The sequence below is a fragment of the Podarcis tiliguerta genome (assembly GCF_965153285.1).
Source record: "Podarcis tiliguerta genome assembly, chromosome: 6".
Lineage (NCBI taxonomy): Eukaryota > Metazoa > Chordata > Lepidosauria > Squamata > Lacertidae > Podarcis > Podarcis tiliguerta.
In genome coordinates, this window is record NC_139539.1 from 75,773,962 (window position 1) to 75,798,368 (window position 24,407).

Consider the following 24,407-nt stretch of genomic DNA (forward strand, 5'->3'; position numbering starts at 1 on the left):
ACACACAATGAATTTAAAATATGTAAAGGAAGTAAGACGATCTCCGCAGCACAAATGAAATGAAAAGCGGCTCTTTCGTAAGGAAGGAGAAAACAGCCGTCCATCCATCTTCAAATGGAAAATACACGGGGGTGCCATCGCAGCGAATGAGCAAACACATTTAAAATAAGGGACCACTTCTAAGAGTATGACTTTTAGAATGGATGTCCAATAATTGCCTATTCTTATCATGACAATGTCAGCCAGGGCCGGATTTAGGTTTGATGAGGCCCTGAGCTACTGAAGGTAATGGGGCCCTTTATATGTCCAGCTGTCCTTTGTCAACAACAAATTGTCGCTGTTTTTTGCGTTGAATATATGCTATATGGTAATTTATGGACCTAAGAGGTATCTAAAGCCATTTGCACATAACAAAATATGGATTTCATCAAAGTAATTGTTGAACTGAAATATAATTAAGAACTATATTAATAGTGAAATGCGATAATTATTAAGCTCCAACTGTATGTAGGTTTTATTTCTTTTTTATCTTATATTTTGGAAATGTACATCCAGTTTTTTCCCCTTTAATTTTTTTTGGGGGGGCCCCAAGAGAGTGGGGCCCTAAGCTATAGCTTGTTTAGCTTATCCATAAATCCAGCACTGATGTCACCGCTGATGCCGGTGCTGAGTTCAATGAGATTTTGCAATCTCTAAAGTCTTCTCCCTTGGATGCATGCATGCATCTGGACAGCTGGATAGAGCTAGTGGCACTGCAGTTCTTAAAAGACTTCAAAGAGTGGGATTGTTTCATTCCTTCCATGATGCATACACTGTAGTAAAGCTGACGAGTCCAACATCTTATCAATAAGATCACTTTTAATGAGCAGTGGCTGCATCGGGGCCTTTCGTCTTTGATACTCCTGAAAGGTTACACTGAGCAATTGGTGAAGAAGGCCATAGGACATGTGATATGACATCAACAATAGCCCCTTCTTAAAATTAAACGAATTCTTGTCCGCCATGCTGTATCTAAAGCCTGGTTCACACAAGCAAGCATTGGTGTCGTGAATCCCTTTAAATGCAGCCACATGAAAACTGTTCCATGCAACAACAACAACAACAACAACAACAATAATTAATAATAATTATTTATACCCCGCCCATCTGGCTGGGTTTCCCCAGCCACTCTGGGCAGCTTCCAACAACTGTTCATGTGTAACATTTTAATGGTTTCAGCTGCTGCATAAGAATGGAGCTCCCACACTTCTGCATTTAATGTGTCCATCAATCTGCCGCTGATTTGTATGAATCAGGTGCCTTCATTATCATTGTTTCTATGCTGAATTGATCTAAATGCATTCCCCTTCTGAAATTCAGAATTCCTCCCACTACAAGACATGCTTCACACATTACAGCAGGACAACAGGTCCTCACTTTAACCCTAATTCTCTTGTCAGTTTCTCAGATTGCTTTGCACCGTCCATAGTCACGCCTCACACTACATCAGAAAGGTCTGGTGATCTGCATTGCAAAAATTGCTTAGATCATGTGGAAACTTTCCATGTAAGCCCCACCACAGCAGATGCCAGGATGAAAAGAACCTACAGGATCCTAGAGACCTATGTCAGACATTAGTCATGTAATTTGGGAACCATGACCAAGACCTGCATGTGAGAGGCTGCTGGTTTCCCATGTTGCATGTACCTTCATTGGAAAGCTGAGGTTGGCTAAAGATCCTTGGTGTACATCCAGCAGCAAAACCCAGCAAACAAATGCGATACCAATAATCCAGATCTCCTGAGTGTGTGTTTCTCTGTCTGCAGCATGTACTGCGAATGGCTCTATATAAAGTTGCCCATGAAACAGAACCACCACCACCCAACATTGTAGTCAATGTCTTTAGCATATGTGCCGCTGGGGTGCAAAGATCCGCCCAGCAACCCCAAATTTAGTTTAGCCTCCAAATTAACTTTTACTATGCCTTATGTCACTATTATCATTTGATGAATAGCACTCACGCCTGCACGGCTCCAAAAGGAGTTTTCTCTGTGTGTTTTGTTTAAAACCAGCTTTTCCAAAGAAGACAAAGAACACATTGGGAGTCGGTGTAAAGACTCCAAGCATGTGCTTACGGTCGTAGGGGGGTGTCTGAAAGATGAGATGAGCGGGCATTGTGAGCATGTCCCGTGGAGGACCTTAAGGTCCATAAATAGCAACACCCTAGAGGTCCCAGGCCCTATGGAAGTCAGATTAGCCTCAACCAGAGCCAGGGCCTTTTCAACACTGGCTCCGGTCTGGTGGAACGCTCTGTCTCATGAGACCAGGGCCCTGCGGGATCTGATTTCTTTCTGCAGGGCCTGTAAGACAGAGTTGTTCTGAAGGCCTTTGGCTTGGAACCAGCCTGATCCCCTCCCTCTCTTTCCCTTTCCTTCTGTGATGGAACCCCTATTTGGGGACTTCCCTGGCTTTTCTGGCCCACGTAGGACCAGTCTAGATAGTTGGCCTTGGTGAAGATCTGACTTTTTTCTCCCCAGTTTTTGATCTGGGCTTCCACTGAAATGGGGATGCATTTTAGGTAGTATTTTAATCTTGTTTTTAAGTTCTATTTTAATCAATTGTTTTTATACCTGATGTTAGCTGCCCTGAGCCCAGTCTTGGCCAGGGAGAGCGGGGTATAAATAAAATAAAATAATAAATAAATAATAATAATAATAATGTGTGGGACAGCTGTCTTGGGCAGCCTTTCATTGTGGGGGCAACCTTATTTCTAGAGGAGCTGGGAGGGCCCTCGTGAGCACGCATATACAAGTTCTTCTTCCATAGCCTGTGCGTGCTCCCATCGCTAGAAAGACGCATTCTCTTTCTGTCTGTCTCTCCCTCTTTCCTGTCACTCCCCCTCCTCCTGGCTTTGGTGAGCGAGACTTTCCAGAGAGCTCTCCCTGCAGCAGCATTAGCAGGCAGGCGGTGCAAGATCAGTCGTGTCCAAGGTGCCACTGACCCCACTGGCGCGTAGCAGCTCAACACAATACGCTTAGGCGGCTTCAGCTGCGGGTGCCTGGCGCCCGCCAGATTTCGACACCCAGGTGCCCCCCACCCCTTGTACCCCCAGGTAAAGACGGCCCTGGTCAATGGAGAAGCCTTGGCTCCCCCCAACTCCAGACTCACAATGGGTGGTCAGTAGGATTTAATAAGAGCTTAGCAAAAAAATAATTCCTTTAATGCACTGACCATTCCAATTGCATTTGCTTACCAAGAGCAACAACGTAAATCTCCCCAAATTGGATTAACCCATATAGGGATACCCTGGGGGCAATAATAAGGGGACATAGGAGTCAACTCCCAGGGGATGTGGGGGCTTTGACCCCCACAATAAAATATTTGAGGAGGCTGAGCCCCCACAAACTTTGTGGGCATTCCCATTCAAATGTTGTGTATACACTGCGTTATGTAATCAATTGCATTGGGCGGGGCCTACCTGGGCCCCCATAATATTTTATTCAAGTTGGCACCCCTGCAAGAGGGAGAACATTTTCTCTTAAGGCTTTGCCACATATTTAGTTACTTAGGCATCTATTTTTTAAAAAAAATGTAAACTTAACAATGTAAAGTGTGACTATGGAAAATGGAAGTGTACAGTATGTGCACCGTGCGCATACATGCACACTTGTCAGATGGCTAGCAAGAGGTGCCCTCTGTCTTTGTGGTCCTCTGGGAGCAAACCCAGATTTGTTAGTGTGTAACACACAAAAGGTCCCTTTGTGAGAAGGCAATTAATGAGTTCTATTACTACACAGGACCCACTCCGAGCAAGCTTGTAAAATGGTTAAAACCAATTCTCTTCTGGTGGGAGAAGCTGTGAAAGAACTTCATTATAACTAGAAATATGTTTCTTGCATAATCTCGGAATGCAGCTGCAACATTAATTAGCAGAGCTTAAGAACACTGTGATCGCTAAATTATAAGCACAATGAATCGTGATTGCTAAACAAAAGGGGTGCATTCGTTATCAAACAGTGCCAATTCTGCATTGAATGCAAAGTGGGTAAATGAACGGCTCTCGTTAACACCCTGTGATTGCCGGCATTGCACAGATGGTGCTTCTACAAAGAAAAGATGGCTAATTGTTATTTATCTTACTTTCCTCGGCTTGAGTTTTGTAGTATTGCAGGCTTAAAAAAACACAAAAAAACTGGCACAAAAGATCTCAGCAACAAGAAGGACACGGAATTAATGTATGTCCTCCACCCCCAGGCTCTGATTTAGCTGCAGTTGAAGCTCACTGGGTCACCCTGGGCTTGTTTCTCCTCTCGCTCTCTCTCTCTGAGACAGAGAGAAAAAGGGAGGTGGAGAAACATTAATTCCTTGGAAGTGTGGTGGAATAAAAATGTGATGAAATAAATACATGAATAGAAAGCTACAGGCAACTAGTCTGGCATAACAACCCATGTCTTCCAATATGCATTGCCCTTTGCCTCAAAAGAGGCATCTGGAAACTCCATGGGATGTTGCCATATGAATCCAGATGTGAACGTGCAGTTTTCCCATTGCCAGGGGCTGCTTACACATCTGGATCACTCTCGCCGAGCCCAGCCACTGTTTCATTGCCTATTTATGATTTTATCTTACGCTCTGAAGGGAACGCATTTATCAAATGCAAATAATTCCATGAGTCGACAAAGTGGCCAAAGAGGCAACTTTTCTCAGTCTGCCTGATTGCCGGCAAACGTTGGGTAGCAGTTTATCTTCATTTCATTCCTCAACCTGAAGGCTTCCCTTTGAAAAACATGTTCGAAACGCTATTTGGAGTCATCAGTCAGCTGATGGAAAATATGCTTGTTTGTCTTTTAAGCAAAGTGCCATTCATTATTTATCAGGCACATAAACATGACGTGGCCGTTTGTTAGGATGAAAAAAGCAGCCACACCTGTTTGCTATACTACTAGCCTTTCTGTGTAGATGTGCTCAGAGGGGAAGAAAGGAATTCCACCCTCATTTACAAGTCCACGGGGAATCCTGCCGAGAAAGCGAAATGCTTTGCCCATAATGGGAAAACAAAGGCAGCATAAATCATTGTTAGATTCCAGCTCTCGTCCCCCTTTTTTTTTTAAAAAAAATTGTTTTACATGACATTTAAAGAAGCCTCACAGTTACCTGGTCAAGCATTTTACCTTTACGGTGGGAAGGCCCATTCTACATATGGATGTGAATGTCTTTGTGTAAAGTAGCTGATTCTGGCAACCCAGTCAGATAGCCAGCTAATAATAATAATAATAATAATAATAATATAATGTCTCCACCAAGTATAAATGGCCAGCTCCATGTTTAAGGAGACCCCTGCCAAAATACTCTCCCTTGGCTCCCACCTAGCCACTGTTTTTTTAAAAAAATCCCACAACATCCCAGAGCTGGACCCTTGTGGTGCTGGGGAAAATTCAAAATGGTGGCTTGTAGCAGGGCAGGGCATCAGCCTTCATGGGACTCAATATTCCTGATCACATGACAGCTTCTAAGTACCTTCAGCTGGAAGTCTATGAGAAAGTCTGAGAGGAACCTTAGAGGAGCCAACACTGGGGCAGGGCTTCTGTACCCCCAACTCTTCTTCAGACTTTGAATCCTTATTTGTTCAGGCATATAGGGTCTAAGTAACATTAGAGTCATGGTAAAAGAATGAGAGGCTCTCCTTCATTAAACAAAAAACAAAAAAAACCTCATGATCGATGACAGCTGATTCACATGCTACTTTTTTAGATGGTGAAGTCACCATGAAGTAGTTTTAGCAGATCAATTTTTGCCTGGCAAATAGATTGTGGAAAGGAATCCTCTTACGACAAGAGCTGGAATTTCACATTGTGGTGCAAAGCACAGATGATTAGCATTTTGGCTAAAACAACAAGATTCTTGAGCTTGAATTGGTGCATACAACAGGTCAGGTTGGGGATGGTGCTGAAAGCTTTAAGCCAACTGTTTTACAGAGAGAATTTCATGGGGAAAGATACTATTTCCTCACCCCCCAGCATTTTTTGTTAGTTGGATAGAAACACTAACAAATTCTTGAAGTTTTGAGGAGACAGAATTTAATTGCCGAATGCAGCACCGTTGATTTAAAGTCTTCCTGGAATGACCAATTGACTGTTGTGGTGGAAGAAGAAACTAATTTGGAAAGACACTCCAGAGTGTGAATGAGAAAAAAGGGAAGGGAGGAGGGCTTCTGCCTGGGAAAATGTGAGGGGTGAAATAAGGTGAAAACACACACCAGAGATGGGAGTGCAAGAGTGAAAGGAGAAAGGGCAACGGATATGTTAGTCAACATGATTGTGGAGCCCAGGGGGCTTCTGCTTCCAAGCAATGAATCTGCACTCAATCTCCCTGTTACTGTGTAGGTGGAAATATAAATTCATAGTGGCATTGCTTTCCAGAAGGGTTCTGGAGTCACAGCACCATAAGAAAAACCAGCAGTGTCGCTTGTGAAATGTAGCTTGTACCACAGAATTGTCACTGCAGCTTCTAGGAGAAACACGTACTGCTCTTTTGAGAAATGATCCCACCGAAAGTCAAACATTTTTTTTATGCCACCAGTGTCAACAGGAGAGGTTTAGAACACACGCCTAACTGTGTCTAAAGGTAAAGGGACCCCTGACCATTAGGTCCAGTCGTGGACGACTCTGGGGTTGCGGTGCTCATCTCGCTTTATTGGCCAAGGGAGCCGGCGTACAGCTCTGGCAAACCAGAGCAGTGCACGGAAACGCCGTATACCTTCCAACCAGAGTAGCTATTTATCTACTTGCACTTTGATGTGCTTTTGAACTGCTTGGTTGGCAGGAGCTGGGACTGAATAACGGGAGCTCACCCCGTTGTGGGGATTCGAACTGCTGCCCTTCTGATTGGCAAGTCCTAGGCTCTGTGGTTTAACCCACAGCGCCATCCGCTACTGAGGCATAAATGCTATTGAATTCTATGGGGCTTACTACCAGGTAAGTAGAAATGGGGCTGCAGCCTTAGTCAGGGGAAGAGCTCAATGGCAGAACACCTGCTTTGCATGCAGAAGGTCCTAAATTTAATCCCTGTGCATCTCCAGTTACCACTGAGAAACTTCTGTGTCTGAAACGCTGGACAGCTACCAGTCTGTGTAGATATTGAGCTAGATCATCCAGTGGTCTGATTCAGTATGAGGTAGCTTTCTATGCTTCTCAGTTTCCCAGGGATATCGCTAGAGACCGTAGCTGAGTGTTAGGACAGATGTTTTGCATGGAGAAGATCCAGGTTTCATCTCCAGCACCTCCTGTTTTAATAAAGGATCTGATAGTAGGTGATAGTGATGACCTTGGTCTTAGAATCTGGAGAGCCGCTGCTGGTCATACCTTGGTTGTCAAACAGAATCCGTTCCCAAAGTCTGTTTGACTTCCGAAAATGTTCTACAACCAAGGTGTGGCTTCCGATTGGCCGCAGGAGCTTCCTGCACTCAATCAGAAGCCATGTTGGATGTTCAGGTTCCAAACAACGTTTGCAAACCGGAACACTCACTTCCGAGTTTGTGGCATTCAGGAGCCAAAACGTTCGACTTGCAAGGCGTTCAGGATCCAAGGTACGACTGTATATACAAAACTGAGTTTGGTGGATAAACAGTAGACGGACAAATGGTATGAGGCTGCTTCCTATGATGTTAGCATGTTAAGCCCAATTCCACACATAGGCTTACGCAAGTAATTTGTGATGGACTGATGATCTAGGAGTGGGGGGAGGACCAACATTCTTTCATTTCCCAAAGGGTTTCCCAAAAAAGTTTGTTTGGGAAAGTGTGGATTTGGTAGGTTCATATTTAATGGGAACCTAAATTTCTTCCTCATCCCTAAATAAGATTAAACTACCATTCTAGATAGCATTTGGACTAGGGAGGGGTGGCCACCATCTTGTACTTCAGCTGATGGGACAAAATGACCAAAATGAGTGAGTGAGCTTCCCCGGGCTTGGGGAGCTTATGTCTATGACATGTAAAGCTCCTTTGCTCCCAAGGATTAGAACTGTCTACTCATTCCCCCCCCCCCTTTTTAAAGCCTCTGGGAGGTATTGCACACTTGCTTCAAGTGTGTTGTGCTTGGATGAAACAAAGTTACAATGGCAAAAAGCCTTTCCCCTCAGCTCTAATAAACTTATTCATTGTTGAATCTTCGACCGAGTCACACCCCACTTCTAGTGGAAAGATTACTAATGCCACAGTAATCGTTTTCAGCATTATAAATGTGCAGTAAGTTGGTGGAACAAATAGATTATTGTGTAAAATAGATAAAACTAATTAAGCATGTCAGCTCACTCAAGCCTATTATATAGAACAGTTTATCTCATTTTGTTAAATAGATTATGGCTTACATTTAATGCTGCTGTATGTTTAAAAAACTGTTAAAAATTCAACTAATTAGTTGAGAAAGAGGGTTTAGATGATCATACATCTGCATAGATTATTGTGTATCTGCAAAGCATCAAAAGACTAATGATAGTAGGATAATTACAGACCTATCAACTTTTTGAAGGTTACTAAAACATTGCTATTTTTTTTCTGAAGACACTGCTTTTTATTTGACACTGAACATTATTCTATCTTAAAACGTATTACTTGGGAGTAAGCTTCACTCAATGAATTTAGAACTATAGTGTTTTCTAAGCAACAGAATATAAAGTAGTGATATGTGGTTGTTTTCTGAGCAAGGCCAAATCGAATTATTGCCACAGACAATCAACTTACTTTTTAAAAATAGAAAAGAAAGAGTATTTTTATTTAATTTAAGTTATTATTATTATTATTGGCAGGCATTTATGCAGGCTTATGGATATACAAACGAAACAGAAAAAAATAAAATATCTTGGCCATTCTTGCTGTTCCATGATAAAACTCCTCTGAAAAATGCATTTTTGTTTTGGCTGTCACCGAATCAAATAATTTTTAGTTCATTAACCTGCCTTTTCAACCAGTTAACCAATTTAATTTCAATGAATTTGTATTTTACCAACACTTCCATAACTTTCTGGTACATTGAAAAGGGGCATGATAATAAACTGAGAAATAAGAGCTAGAGGTGACTCCTGAGAATGATGCAGATAATTCATAGCATTGCAAACCTCAGAATTGCTTTTCTTAATAGCTCTGTGTATATGTAGAATGTGATATAGGCAAACAGGAGTCGCACAATAATTTGGTAGCAATTTTGTTGTTGTTGTTGTTGTTGTTGTTGTTGTTGTTGTTGTTGTAAAGAAGTAGAAGTAGAAGGCTCATTTTACCATATGTGGTGAACATGGAGAATAGCTTTTGGGAGATGATTTATAATTAGTTGAAAAAGATATTTAAAGGAACTTTCCTAAAAAGACCAGAAGCTTTATTACTAGGGATAACTGGAGCCGATATCCATCCCCAAAGATAAATATTTTTCTTTACGAAACGATGGCAAAACAAATACTATGCACACAAAAATGGCGCAGTGAGGTGGCACCTACCAAGGAAGAATGGCAGCTGAAACTGATAAAATATGTAGAATTGGCAAGTTTGACATGTAAAATTAGAGATCAGAGAGAGACTGGTTTTTCAAAAGATTGGGAAATGTTTTCAGAATACTTAAAAACTCAGTGTAAATATGTTAAAACACAAATAGGTTTTGAGTAAGAACAGCAGTGGGGGTGAACTTTTTGTTTTTCTTTTGTAAAAAGGTGAAAGTATAGTGTAACGATAATATGCAGCATAAATTGAAATTTTGGGGGGACCATGAAGGGAGGGAGGGGAAGCCATAGGTGGAATGATTGTTAAATTTGAAATGTTGTTGAATTGTTTATTTGTTTAAAAATCTATAAATTATAGAAAATAAAGAAATTTGGATGTAATAAACTGTGGTTTAACGGGGATTATAGTTTCTTTGGACATTTAAAAATTTCAGAATACTACTACTGATAAAACAACAGGATTCCCATCCTATTTAACCGACTCTCAATCTTGCTTTCCCTAGTTCCAGCTCAGCCAACTGAAGCAGTTGGTTGTCAGCTACAAAAGCTGATGTCATTTTGTAATAAAAAGGTGATTAAAAGTTAGTCTCAAGGTGCCATCAAACACATTTCTTTCATCACGGAAGACTAGCACATGGCTTTTATATTGTATTAATATTTTAGCTTTCACTCTCTGTTGCTGGAACACACCAGAACAAAAACAGCCCTAAAAAAACCCAAGCTACTGTGCCCTTAAGCCACAGGCTTGCTGATTAAAATTTGTCCCAATTAAATTGATCAAAGCTTGCTGCACTAGTTTCAATGAATTAGCATATAATAATGAGCAATGGAGGGTTTTTTTTTCCTTTTGGAAAAATGGCAATTCTAGGGGAAAAAAACAACAGAATCGGAAGAGCTGAATAATGCATTTGCACTAGGGTCTCTTAAAATAATAATAATAATAAAAATGACCACGCACTCATTACAAAATGCACTCAAGATGTATTATAGCCATTCTGACCCTGTTCTAACATACAGTAATTGCTTATCATCACCAACTCTATGATCCACAACTCAGGTACAATGATGAACTTAAGTCTATTTATACCCCTAAAGGTCATTGGTCTCTGTAAGTAAGGAAACAACATATCTTTCCAAATATGGTACATTTCTGTTTAAACTGTTTACTGTGTACAAGTTGGATCTTGAAGCTACACAGAGAGAGAAAATATCATATCAATGGATTACCATCAGTGGCGTAGCGTGGGGGGTGCAGGGGGGCTGGCCGCACCGGGCGCAACATCTGGGGGGGGGCGTGCTTGCACTTGCAGCTCTCTGCCCCTACCTGGCTCACTCACTCTCTCTCACTGCAGTGCTGGCTGTGCGAATCCGATCCGAGCCGCCGGGTCGCCGCCCACTGTGGAGGGGGGGGGTGCCAGGCGTGCGGTGCGGTGTGGTGCGGAGAGAGAGCGAGGGACTATCTGGGGGAGGGACAGTGCAGCGGGGGGGGGGCGCAAATTACTTGCCTTGCCCCGGGTGCTGACAACCCACGCTACGCCACTGATTACCATAAACTTGATCTTTGACATTATTATGCCTTCCTATGAGACTGATCCCAGATTGTGGATGTGTAAGACAAATCAACTTAATTACTTCACTGAAGCATTGCAGAAAAAGTTGCAGTCAAAACTCCACCTTTAGAGGTCAAACCTTGGTCATTGGTCTTAATCCGCTCCAGAAGCATGTTCGACTTCCAAAATGTTTGACAACCAAGCCGTGGCTTTTGATTGGTTGCAGGAGCATCCAATCAAAAGCTGCATTGGACACTCAGCTTCCGAAAAATATTTGAAAACCGGAGCATTTACTTCCCGGTTTTTGGCGTTCAGGAGCCGAAATGTTTCAGACAGTGGAATTTGCTGCCAAGGAGTGTGGTGGAGTCTCCTTCTTTGGAGGTCTTTAAGCAGAGGCTTGACAACCATATGTCAGGAGTGCTCTGATGGTGTTTCCTGCTTGGCAGGGGGTTGGACTCGATGGCCCTTGTGGTCTCTTCCAACTCTATGATTCTATGATTCAAAATGGAGGCATTCGGGATCCAAGGTTTGATTGTAACTTGAAGTTGAAATGTGCTATACCAGAAGTATCCATGAATTATGGCAGAAAAGACTTCAGCTTGTGTGGTGGGAATTTTCCCCTACCTTTCCACATGCACCTTGCTCTAACCCCCAAAACTGTCTTGGGGTGGTTTGGGGGTCAGGATAGTCCCCAGAACAGCACATGGGGGAAGGAAGGAAGGAGGAGAAGGGGCAATTGGGTTCTTTATGCTATTTTTTAATAGGAAAACAAGCCCACACAAACCTGAACTTGGAGCGGGGGGCACAATGTTAGGGAAATGATGTTGAGGTAAAATGCCAGAGAAAAACTTGCATAGAGAAACATGACTTACTCTCTTCCCAGGAGGGCCAGGGGGTCCTGCTTCACCTGAAGGACCTGGTGGGCCCTGGAAAAATAAAAATATATGTATGAATACCCTTGGTGCGTGCCACTGAAGATCAGGAAGTATTGTATTGACACAGAACAGTCCTTGACACTTTCAGATATATTTGATCAGGGATCCTTTGTGGTGACAGTTGTACGAATGGACAGCTCTCAAACAGTTTCTGCATCAATTACCATTAAAAAAAAAAAAATGTCCGCATGAAAATTCGTATGAATTTACATGTGCATTACTCCTAATATACACATTTCTGTATGGACGTTTTCCTAATATATGCTCTTTTTTGTGCAAACGATTCTCCCCTGATGTAATGCACTTTGCATTTTATTTCTCTAAATATGTGCATTTTTGTGTGCACCGTCCCCTAATATTTTCACTCAAGAAGTGCATCACCCCCCCCCCCCAATTCCTAGATAGTAATTACTCATTCACCTCTATTATAAATGAATAACTGGAAAGGCCAGCAAGCTTTTACCTCAGGATGCCCCTGTCTTTTCACATCTAGGTTCTGTTATCAGTGGAATTAATAAAGTTTAAACACTTATTTAAAAACCTATTACAGAGGCACCACTGGACATTCTTCTGGAACTTCTTTGTATTGTTATTTTAGATCTAATGCGGAAATTGTTCAATTTGGTTGTGTACTTCTGTTTGTTTTAAATTTTTGTCTGTGATTATTTGCAATTATGCAATTATGTGATTTTGATATGTTGTAAGCTGCCTTGAGCACGGTTTTAACTTTGGAAAGGCCGCTCACAAATAAAATTATTGTTTGACTGATATTGGAAAGATGTTTTGATCTGATGTGGTGAGCTGGAATTCAGGCATGCCTAAAATTCCCAGTCCCCACTAACTTTGTCCAAAGTAGCTCTTTAAATTCCTGGTAGCTGCCTGTCCACATAACCATTTTATATATCACTTTCTTCATAGGGTCTGCCTTGCTGCTCATTCAAAGAATACACACAACATAAATTCATTCCCAAATGGCCATGTCATGCAGTTGGTCTTAGGACAGCCCTGTGTAAGTCCAAGCAAAGTTTAATTTGGAAGTACTGTATTTTTCCGTGTATAAGACTAGGTTTTTCTTACCAATTTTAAGTTTTAGGTTTAAAATTGGGGCTCATCTTATACATGGGTAGTACTGAGGGGTGTTTTCTTAATTTGGGTTCCCCAAAATAAGGGGCATCTTATACATGGGGGCGCCTTATACACGGAAAAATACGGTAACCTATTAATTGTTCTGGATCTCAGCTAATTACTTCCTCTGGTCCTTATTCATCCACTTCCAGCACTTGTTTCCCACTGAGAAAAGATTGAAATTTGAGAAGAAAAGGAATCTATGGTTGCATTATTTTGCTTTCATTTGGTGTGTGTGTCCTCATATGGTCTAGGAATGCAACCTGCAATTTTTCAGTGAAAATTCCACATTCCAAATACTACAGGGCTATTAGAGATATTTTACTTACGGGTTGGCCTGGGTCACCATCTTCACCTTTCTCCCCTCCTGTGCCATCAGTCCCCTAGGATGAAAAAGACAATGTTAACCCTGCCTGAATTTTGTATCCTGTACAGAAAAATGACGTTCGTTTAGAAGAATTACTACAGACTTGCAGAAAAGATTGCTCATGTAAATCCCACATTTCATCTAATTGCTCTCAAGAGGGACTTGCATATGGTTCTCGGGCAGCCTCTCCTATAGGCAGTTTTGCAGGGCCAATCCTAATTAGCTGTAGCAGCATTCATTCTCAGACACTTGCTTGGGCTGGGCAAAGTAACCAACTAGAACAAAAATTCAATGTATAATAGTTCGAATATTGGACTAAGGGTGTGGAGATCCAGATTCCAATCCTCAGTCATTGAGTTCCTGGTTCACCTTGGGCCACCCTCACAGGGTTGTTGTGAGCGTAACCTGTGACCTCCTTGGTAGGATTCATATAAAATGGACATAAAACAATTGTCCAGATGAAATGATCTACTTATGTTTAGAACTGCATGCAAAGAATATGGCTTCTCTTCCATTAAAAGCAAAATTGGGCCAGTCCCTGAATCAGAGCTTTTTGCTCAAAGCATATCTTCACAAACAAGACTCTCCAACCACAGGCCTCTACCAAGCCACATCCAACATCGGTTGAAGCCGCAGGAATGTCACTTAGGTGTGAAAATAAATGCAGCCCGGTTAGAGCATGGTGCTGATAATGCCAAGGCTGCAGGTTCAATCCCCACATGGCACAGCTACATATTCCTGCTTTGAGAGCCAGTGTGGTGTAGTGGTTAAGAGCGGTGGACTTGTAATCCGGGGAACCGGGTTCGCTTCCCCGCTCCTCCACATGCAGCTGCTGGGTGACCTTGGGCCAGTCACACTCCTCTGAAGTCTCTCAGCCCCACTCACCTCACAGAGTGTTTGTTGTGGGGGAGGAAGGGAAAAGGAGAATGTTAGCCGCTTTGAGACTCCTTAAAGGGAGTGGAAGGCGGGATATCAAATCCAAACTCTTCTTCTTCTTCTTCTTCTTTGCAGGGGGCTGGGCTAGATGACCCCCAGTGTCCCATACAATTCTATGATACAGTGCAATCATATCTGCGTCTACAGAGAAGCCGTCTCACAGAGTTTGACGTGACTCATTCCCGGGTAAGTGTCTACAGGATTGCTACTAGCCATCTGAATTGTCAAGATACTCACAGCAGGCCCAGGTTCACCAGGGGGGCCAGGGTCACCAGGAAAGCCAACAGGACCCTACAGAGACAGAAAGCAAGTTAAGGCTGGTATCGTCAACTAAAGACAGGAACCAGTAACAACAACCAACCAAGTTATTAATGGCAGACACAGTGTAGAAATAACTAAGACCGAGGTGCTGGAGCAGGTGGGAATGCCTTTTTTGCTGATGTGTGGGCAAGGCTGAAGTCAGACGTGGGTGGGGGCAGAGCCAAAAGTGGGAGTATTTCCCCATTTTTCTTTGTATTTCTATCACCCCTTCCTCGCTCTCTGTCCTTCTGTATGGGCAATCTATCCGGAAGATATTTGTATTTTGAGGAGTTAGTGATCTAACATGGTTATCCTTCCTGCCCCCTGTTCCTTCCTTTCCCCCTATCTTTTAAGGTGTGAGAACCTTTTCTGATGTCCTAATCAGTTGGGAGGAGATGAAGGCCCACCCTCAGCTGCCTTAATTAGTCTGGGAGGATAGTGCTAGAAACCTTCTTTGATGTTGGAAATTGTTAAATGGAGGCATTGGGAGGAGGTGGCTATCTATAAAATCAGATGGTTTGGGCAGAGTTTCTCTGAAGCTCGTGTACAGACTGATCGGCCGCAGGGCCATGCAAGCAGAGGCTACCTGGGGGAGTCACTTCGCCACTTCTTGAGGGCTTCCAAGTGGCAGATAGAAGTGCATGCTGTGTGTGTGTGTGTGTGTGTGCGGTACCTCGGGTTAAGTACTTAATTCATTCTGGAGGTCCGTTCCTAACCTGAAACTGTTCTTAACCTGAAGCACCACTTTAGCTAATGGGCCTCCTGCTGCTGCTGCTGTGCCGCCGGAGCACGATTTCTGTTCTCATCCTGAAGCAAGGTTCTTAACCCGAGGTACTATTTCTGGGTTAGTGGAGTCTGTAACCTGAAGCATATGTAACCTGAAGCGTATGTAGCCCAAGGTACCACTGTGTGTGTGTATTGCTTGCTGTTTACGAATAAAATCTTCTTCTCACCCACTTGTGTTATGTATTGCTTCTCAATCTCTTTTAAAAGAACCGCCTTGCATTTGGCAAGACAAATGCCCAATTCTCTCTCTGCCTTCTCACCCACTGGGCTGCTAGGGGTAGGACTAGAGGTGTTGGACTGGGCTTCTGAAATAAGTCTGAGGGTTGTATAGAGTTACCCTCATGGCTGCTTTGGCTCTAGCGGGGCAGCAGAACATGTCAGAAAGAATAAACTCATGGAACAGGGCTGTATTGCATTATAAATCCATTGCCTTATTGTATTTTTTTTTTTAAAAATGATAGGGTCACTTACCGGGTTACCCTTAGGTCCGTCATCACCTGGAGGTCCTTTAATACCTGCTGGTCCAGCTGCCCCTGGTGGTCCAGCCTCACCCTTTTCACCCCTTTCCCCTTTTGGACCCTGTGAAGGACAAACACAATTGTCAGGGCATGATGTAAACTGACAGAGGGGCAGAAAAGGAAATCAGCTGTAGAACGTTCTGAAGAGATAATCGCCACATTTTAATGGGGAAAGATTTGTAACATATTGAACTCCGCACCCACAAAAAATATCTTTAGAACACCTGGAAGGTCCAGATCAGCCTCCAGTTTGGAAAGTAGTCCCGCTGCCAATTACGTTTTGACATCATTTATTTTTCCGATTGCAAGAATGCAGAGAAGGGGCAAGAAATGAGAAAGAAATTTATTGGTGTGCACACCTTCCCATCAGATGTCAAGGAAGCAGGCATCAATCAGACTTTTTGAAGACATCTGAAGGCAGCCCTGTACAGGAAAGGTTTTTAATGTTTGAAGTTTTTGTGTTTTAATATTTTGTTGGTAGATACCCAGAGTGGTTGGGGCAACCCTGTCAGATGTGTGGTATATAAATGAAATCATCATCATTGAATTATCCTCTGTAAAGCAAGGGCTATTGGATAAATGTTGGTAGAACTCAGTCCCTAATCTGTAGGCCAATAAAATCTTGATGGACACGTATGAGTCCTTCCAGAATGAAACCCCAGGGAAGCCAATTGGGGCCAGGGCAGCTCTCCAAATCAACAGGCAAGAGGACCCGGCAGATCAGCTGAGTCAGAAAAATAGGCAGACAGGGTCTATTCCATTGAGGAATCCAGGAACTGGGGTGAACTGGAGAGCTGCAGAGAAAGATGTAGCCTAATTTCCTAACCAGCAACCCCCAATATTTGAAAGGCTGAGCTTCCAGAGCCCATTGAGTATGTCCAGGCAGTTGAGCTGTGTAGGTTTACTAGCCAATCAGATTGTAGCTAATGACCAAAACTCTTTGGACTGAGTCCAAGGGCTCTTTCTCTCATTCATATACCTAGGGAACAGCTATAACCCCTGATGCAATGAAATAAAGACATAGTATCCCTTGAAGTTGTAGAACGCTTAAGGCTACATTACAATAACACTTTATCAAATGTCATTTAAAAAACATAAACACTTACCCCTGTTCCAGCTTCTCCAGGGGGGCCAGGGTTACCAGCTTCCCCAGGTTCGCCCTACAAGAGTCCAGAATTATTTCAGAAAAATCAAACATTGTTTTCTACTATTACCTGAATTCTCATCAAACAGTATTTCTCTCTATCTCTTTCCCCCGCCCCTCACTTTGTCTGAAAGTAAATCCCAGAGAATTAGGAAATGCTAATGGAAAACTACTTCAAAGTGATTTACTTTAATTGAAAGTGATGTCAGGCGCTCAAACTAGGGAAAGAATGATAAATAAACATAGCGACAAATAATGAAATAACATGCAGACGAATAATAAAATCTTCACTGCAGGCCTCAAATGCAAACACGGCACAATTTATCGGCGATGATAGCTGTTTAGTACACCAGATGGCTTGCAAGCCATATGTAAACGATCTGTGCAAATGCAACATTTATACAGTATTAAAGAAATGTTTAAGTAAATTTATTCTTCTCTTGAGCCCAAAACCCAGAATCACACAAAACCTAAATATATCATTTCAGTAATGAGCAGTGATGGGTGAGCTCCCTTCGGCTTGATTTGGAATTGGCTGGGAACTTATGAGGTTTATTGGCAAAGCATTTGGGAAAAGCTTGTTTGGGGAAAGCTCAGTGCTTCCTCTTTTTGTCCGTAATGTTGGTGTGAGCATGCTGAGGGTGCTAGGCGCATATGCATCATCACACTGCCCACTTAGAAAATTGTGATTTGGCTTGGTACCACCAGTGTGATTGAAGTTGTAATGAACACAAATGGCACAGCAAAGGGCTCAGACATTCCCCCAGTTTATTTGCTCAAGCAGCTCAGTAAATTAAAAGGTCATGAAGTTCCACAGCAGTCAATGACATTTTAGAAACCCAACAAGCTTCCTTATTCCAAGTCAGACTATTTGTTTGTCTAGTTCTGCCTTGTCAACTTTGATTGTCACTGTCTCTCCAGCATCTCAGTAGAAGTCCCTGTGTAGGCCGTACAACCCAATCCTTTTAACTGTGGGAGCCATGGATTGAAGGAAGGACTTTCTACATGAGATGCATATGGGCTATAACACTAAGCTTCCCCTTTCATTGAAAGTCAGGAGTTAACATTAAGGAACTTCTGTGAATGCATCTAGAAAGCAGCTTCCTTTCAGTTACCTGATCTGTTGCAAGCTGCTGGCCACATGTGCGCAGAATCTCATTTAACATTCCAAGCTGGACCAAAATCTCCAGGGGAAACAGTGCTCAATTCCTAATAAACCTGAGCATTATGAATTGCATAAATTTGCATACTGAACCAGGTAATTATGGGCCACTACTTATGACTGATTGCATTCTAGCAACCTGATCCTTTGTTTCCAAGCAAATGGCAGCTACTCTAAATAATGAGTCGCATGGTATCAATACTTCTGACGTCAACACTCCACTCTGTTGGCAAAAGCTCATCAAGGGAAACTTGAGTAGAAAAGGGTTGAGGGACATGCCTTTGCATCAAGCAGATTATTCCAGCTTCTCCACATCCTAGTCCTTTTTTTCTATTCACAGAGGCTTCCCACACAATTAAGAACCCTATTCAATTCAGATGCCTATTTTAAACTTTTCTGCTGTACTCAGTGCAATCTGCTGCTCATAAAGCAATATGTTACCTGAGACAGAGAGCTGCCACTACAACAGCACCTCATCTCGGGTTTCTCCCAGCTCTTTCAAGAACACAGGGATGGATGTTGCCTTGGCATCAAATAAATAAGGTTGAGTCCAGAGTCTCACTCTGTGCCGCAAAAGATTGGATAAAGGTCCGAGACTAGAATAGTTTCACGTCTCCAGGAATGGCAACTGGGTAAACACAGACCCATCCACAGCTGATGGGTCTTATCATCAAGATATGGACATATAAAACTGCCTTATACGGAAGCAGGCCATTGTTGACCACTTTGACTGGTAGTGAGTCCCCAAGGCATCAGGCTGTGGCCAGTGGTGTGCAGTCAATTTTTTTGTGGTAGAACAGTTAGGGCCAGAGGTGCCAACTTGCAAGGCTGATTGGCGGTGGGTGACATTGCGACACTGTGCACATGAGCATCATGCATCACGGCGGGGCTTTGGGAAGATGGCAGGAGGGCTCTTGGACCCATCAGAGCATCGCACCTCCCTCCCTAAGCCAAGCAGAAGCTTACTGGGCTTTGGGAAGGAGGCACCAGGGGAACATTTAGGGGGTTAAACCACAGAGCCTAGGACTTGCTGATCAGAAGGTCGGCGGTTCGAATCCCCGCGACGGGGTGAGCTCCTGTTGCTCGGTCCCTGCTCCTGCCAACCTAGCAGTTTGAAAGCACGTCAAAGTGCAAGTAGATAAATAGGTACCGCTCTGGCGGGAAGGTAAACGGCGTTTCCATGCACTGCTCTGGTTCGTCAGAAGCGGCTTAGTCATGCTGGCCACATGACCCGGAAGCTGTACGCCGGCTCCCTCAGCCAATAAAGCGAGATGAGCGCCGCAACCCCAGAGTTGGTCACAGACTGGACCTAATGGTCAGGGGTCCCTTTACCTTTACCTAGTCCCCCAGTCCACTGACAACACACCACTGGCTGCAGTCCTCTTCAGGCCCATTACCTGGAGATTCTACTCACTTGTAGATGTGAAAGTCTGAACCGAACACTCTTTGCAAACATACTGCTGAAGTGCTATATGCTCTCATTTCAAGGCAGCCATTTCAGAGTCCATTTAGAAATGGGCAACAAGCCCACAAGCCAAGCCAGGCTTTGTATGGTCGGATTTGAAACAAGAGCACCTCAGCAATGATGGCCAGTATTCCTTCTTCCCTTTCATACAGCGGTCAAGAGTTTCCCCTCACCACTTCGAAATGCAGTCACTGTGTTTTCTTTGAAGCTTTCCTTTCTCCTCCCTTCATTAATTGCAAAGGCTGCTCTATTTTTTTATTTTTTTTAAAGCAGAGTACTTTGGGGAGAAGTTGGCTTTTAAGCGGTTTGTGCTTGAGTGTAACAGAAACCCGTTAGAGTTCCAGTCTTTTCTGAGGAGACTGGAATCATTAATCATTCAGCATTGCACAGGACATTTTCACAGCAGCTGCCTTTGATCACTTTGGCCAACACAACAGCATGCATGGCAGAAATAAGAAACAACAAGGTAGTTAACTGGAACAAAATATATATGGAGTTTGCATAGATAGGTAAAGGTCAAGGTCAAGGACCCCATGACGGTTAAGTCCAGTCAAAGGCAACTATGGGGTTATGCTGCTCATCTTGCTTTGCAGGCCGAGGGAGCCAGCGTTTGTCCACAGACAGCTTTCTGGGTCATGTGGCCAGCATGACTAAACCGTGTCTGGCACAACGGGACACCACAAGAGAAACCAGAGTGCACGGAAACATCATTTACCTTCCTGCCACAGCAGTACCTATTTATCTACTTGCATTGGCATGCTTTCGAACTGCTAGGTTGGCAGGAGCTGGGACAGAGCAACAGGAGCTCACTTCGTTGTGGGGATTGGAACCGCTGACCTTCCGATTGGCAAGCCCAAGAGACTCAGTGGTTTAAACCACAGTGACATCCATGTCCATTTGCATAGATAGATAGATAGATAGATAGATGATAGATAGGGTTTGAACATTGGTTTCAGTGACTGAATGTGATCAAATGCTGCTAACTTTCAAAATTTGGCTTGTTTCCCCCCCCCCTAACTGTTATAGATTGTAATCCCACTATTGCCTTGCTTGAAAACTGAGCAGAGAATATTTGTTGATGGGTGGCTATAGACACCGTATTAACAGGAACAATAGAGACATGCAGAAATGCACTATGTACAGTGAGCTGCAAATTCTAGGATGCTGAGTGCCACCTGAGGATAACTTTACTTTAGGTCAAAAAATGCTTCCAACCAAAACACCATGGAAAGGAAACAAAGATCAGACATAGAACTATATAGTGTGGTTTTATTATTTTTATCCTTACTGTTCCTAGAGGATGAGAATTCAGAATTTTCCTTGCACGGTTTACATATTTTCTTTGCATAGTTTCTAAATCCGAATTAAGTCCAATTCACGCAGTGTTGTGTTTTTTTTCTTCCAAAAAATGGAAGACCTAGGAAGTCCCTATGTGAAGTATCAATAAGTGCCTTTCCTGAAACTTAAAAAGCTTGTCAGGGGAAATGAAAACCCGAGATACGGTGAGGTGAGCTACAGTTCTTTTTATTTATCTTATTGGCATAGAAAAAGAAAGGAAATAAAATTGGAAGTACCCAAAATAAGTGGGTGAATCTTCCTTTGGATAGGAAGGAGGAGCACCTGGGGCTGTGAGCGAAAGAACTTCACCGCCTCATTTTCTGGGAGTGATTAAGAAGTGGCCCATGACAAACCCAAATGATTTTGACTGACCTGTGACTTCAGTCAGTGTTTCTGAATGCAAAGCTGTGACAGATCTGCACCTAGAGGGATAAGATCTGTGTAGCGTACCAAAAAGAATATGGAAAGGACTCTTGGTGCTCCAAGGCAAAACAATTTAGAAAGGGCTTCAGCTATGAAAAGTGGAAAGGGAAAGTTCAAGAGGGCTCCATCTTTTTAGCCAACTGCTGGGTCAAGAAAGCAAAGGAAAATTGGAAATCTTCTGAAGAGGCCTTCAGAATACCTGACTTGTTTTGTCATACAAATCCCAATATTCACAAGCAAACAAACCTGCCCAATTTTGAATTATCTGAATAACCAAAAACAAACAAACAAACAAAAAACACCCAAGTTATAACTGCAAAACCATGTCTTCTCCTTTTTGTTCAATTACGCCGTACATGCATCAGAATAAATTATACCTCTCCTGAACATGCCTCAGCATTTTTCAATATACAGTGGTACCTCTACTTACGTTCATCTCTGGTTACGTACCCTTCGGGATACGTGTGCAGCAAACCTGGAAATATTTTTCCGGATTTTGCCGTGCACGCCTGTGCAGAAGTGGCACCTCCAGATATGCACACCTCAGGATCCGACCAGCTTTGGAACGGATCCCGTGCTCAACCGGAGGTACCACTGTATATTACATGGTCACTAGTACTGAATAATTTGAGGCAGCGATGAATACAGACCATGGCCAGACCCCATCAGTATAGACAGATATATTGAGTGTGCATAATTAAAAGCATAGAATTATCTTAGATTTAATTTGATAAAGACTTGAAATAAATCTTCTCAATTTGCAGATTCTTTGAGATCTTAAAATTTCAACCATATGGAAAACTTTGGTCTTTAAATCTGTAAAATTCGATTTCTGTTGAATTTACCCTAATAGGAGAGAGGTGGAACTCAGATGAGAGAAGTGAGATTGAACCAAAGGTAGTTGAATTTTGTCAAACGTGTAAGTTTTTGGTTTATGTATTTAAGAAATTCTGAATTCGACAATTTCACGTATGAGACATTAGTTGCTGGATTTAGATACAATCATAAAGGTTCTTAGAGTGGAGCCTGTGGCACAATGGGCCAGCGTGTTTGTCTGTTAACCAGAAGGCTGATGGTTTTTGTGCACCTAGGGATGGTTATGGCAGGATTCTTGCATCTCAGGGGGTTGAATGAGATGACCCTCAGGCTCCCTTCCAACTCTACAACATATGATTCTCATGCTTGTTTTTGACATGTCCATGCCACACAATATGTAATTTCCCTTTCATATTAATGGGTGAAAATTTCTTCTGAAATGTGCCCTACAGGAGTGGCTGGGAAACCCAGCCAGATGGGCAGGGTATAAATAATAAATTATTATTATAATAAATTATTATGGTACAGTTGTGCCTTGCAAGATGAAATTAATTCGTTCCGCGAGTCTCTTTGTCTAGCGGTTTTTTCGTCTTGCGAAACAACCCTATTAGCGGATTAGCGCTATTAGCGGTTTAGTGGCTATTAGCGGCTATTAAAGGCTTAAGGGATTAGCGGATTAGCTGATAAAAGGCTATTAGCAGTTTAGCGGCTTAGAAAAAGGGGGTGGGGAGCGGAAAAAAATCTCAAGACTCGCAAGACATTTTCGTCTTGTGAAGCAAGCCCATAGGGAAATTCGTCCTGCAAAGCGCATCGAAAAACGGAAAACCCTTTCGTCTAGCAGGTTTTCCGTCTTGCGAGGCATTCGTCTTGCGGGGTACCACTGTACTTATCATCTACCCATTAAGATCTAAAATTCTTGGGTAAACCATTATCTAGCAGGGAGAACCAAATGGAACCAGGATTTGAATGTGCCATTGACTCTGGAGTTCCCATGGTTTGGACAGTGCAAAAAACTAACTCAGTGAAACCATAGTATTACTAAAGTCCACCTCACTGTGGACTCCTTCATATAACCTACTTTGCATAATCCACAGGATTTCTAACACCCATGACAGGTAAAGTTAAATCTGGTAAATGAGGTAAATCCAAGGTGTACAGATTGCCTCATATTTTCAAGAAATGAAAGTCCTGCAGTGTTTTGTCTTCTCAAAACTAATTTTTGTTTTTATGTTAGATCATTACATTAAAATGGTATGTGTGTGGTTCTATTCAACTGAAGAGAACCAACAGGAATAAATTGCATTACATAAACATGTCCTTTCCTACATATAACGGGATGGAAAAGGTCTAATCTGGATGCTGATCTTCCCAACAAAAAGTTAATAAAATACATCAGATAGTAAAAGAAGTTGGAAGAGTCTTAATTCTGGTGAAATAGCATTTAAGTCAATGTTAAGTCTACAATAAACTTAACATAGTATCAAAAACAGAATCATCCCATATACTATTGCTGTTGAAATATCAGCTTGGGAGGAAGACCGGTTCTTTGGCATTCTCTCATTATTTTGTAAAAGTAACAGAGATTCTTGTGGCACCTTAAAGACTTACAGATTTATTATGGCATAAATATTTAGTGAGTCTGATGATGTGAACTCCAGCCCACCGAACTCCAGTCTATGCCATAATAAAAGTATTGCAGTGCAAGCCTACTCAAAGGTAAATACCAATGATTTCAATGGCATTTACTAAAATGAAAGTAGGTATGGAATTGTAGTCTTAGTCTTTACCACACATGATTTACCACATGATTCTTTGTAGATTTTGCTCAACAGACTAACGTGACTATATCTGAGGACAAGGTAAAAATGGCTATTTTGAGACATGGTAAATTTGTGCTGGAATGAGCTTGCTGTGCCATTTTAGGTGAAGTATCCTTCTGGGAAAAATTAGAAAAACCTCTGTTTTCGAACGTAACCCATTCCGGAAGACCGTTTGACTTCCAAAATGTTCGCAAACTGAAGATCAATGGGTGGTTGGCAGAATCAGTTGAACAAAGGGAGAAATGTGCCTCAGAAGC

The 24,407-nt window shown here is 42.5% G+C and overlaps 1 protein-coding gene across 4 annotated transcripts in view; it reads right to left on the bottom strand.

Annotated features, from left to right (window-relative positions):
• COL11A1 (collagen type XI alpha 1 chain) overlaps positions 1 to 24,407 on the bottom strand; it is a 263,565-nt gene that overhangs the window by 25,901 nt on the left and 213,257 nt on the right. For all 4 annotated transcript variants that reach the window (XM_083445146.1, XM_083445147.1, XM_083445145.1 and 1 more), the window contains 5 exons: positions 17,089 to 17,142; positions 15,936 to 16,043; positions 14,616 to 14,669; positions 13,405 to 13,458; positions 11,888 to 11,941 (listed from right to left, as the gene is read on the bottom strand). In XM_083445146.1, coding sequence (XP_083301272.1) covers positions 11,888 to 11,941; positions 13,405 to 13,458; positions 14,616 to 14,669; positions 15,936 to 16,043; positions 17,089 to 17,142 — 324 coding nt within the window. The remainder of the gene's footprint in view (positions 1 to 11,887; positions 11,942 to 13,404; positions 13,459 to 14,615; positions 14,670 to 15,935; positions 16,044 to 17,088; positions 17,143 to 24,407) is intronic.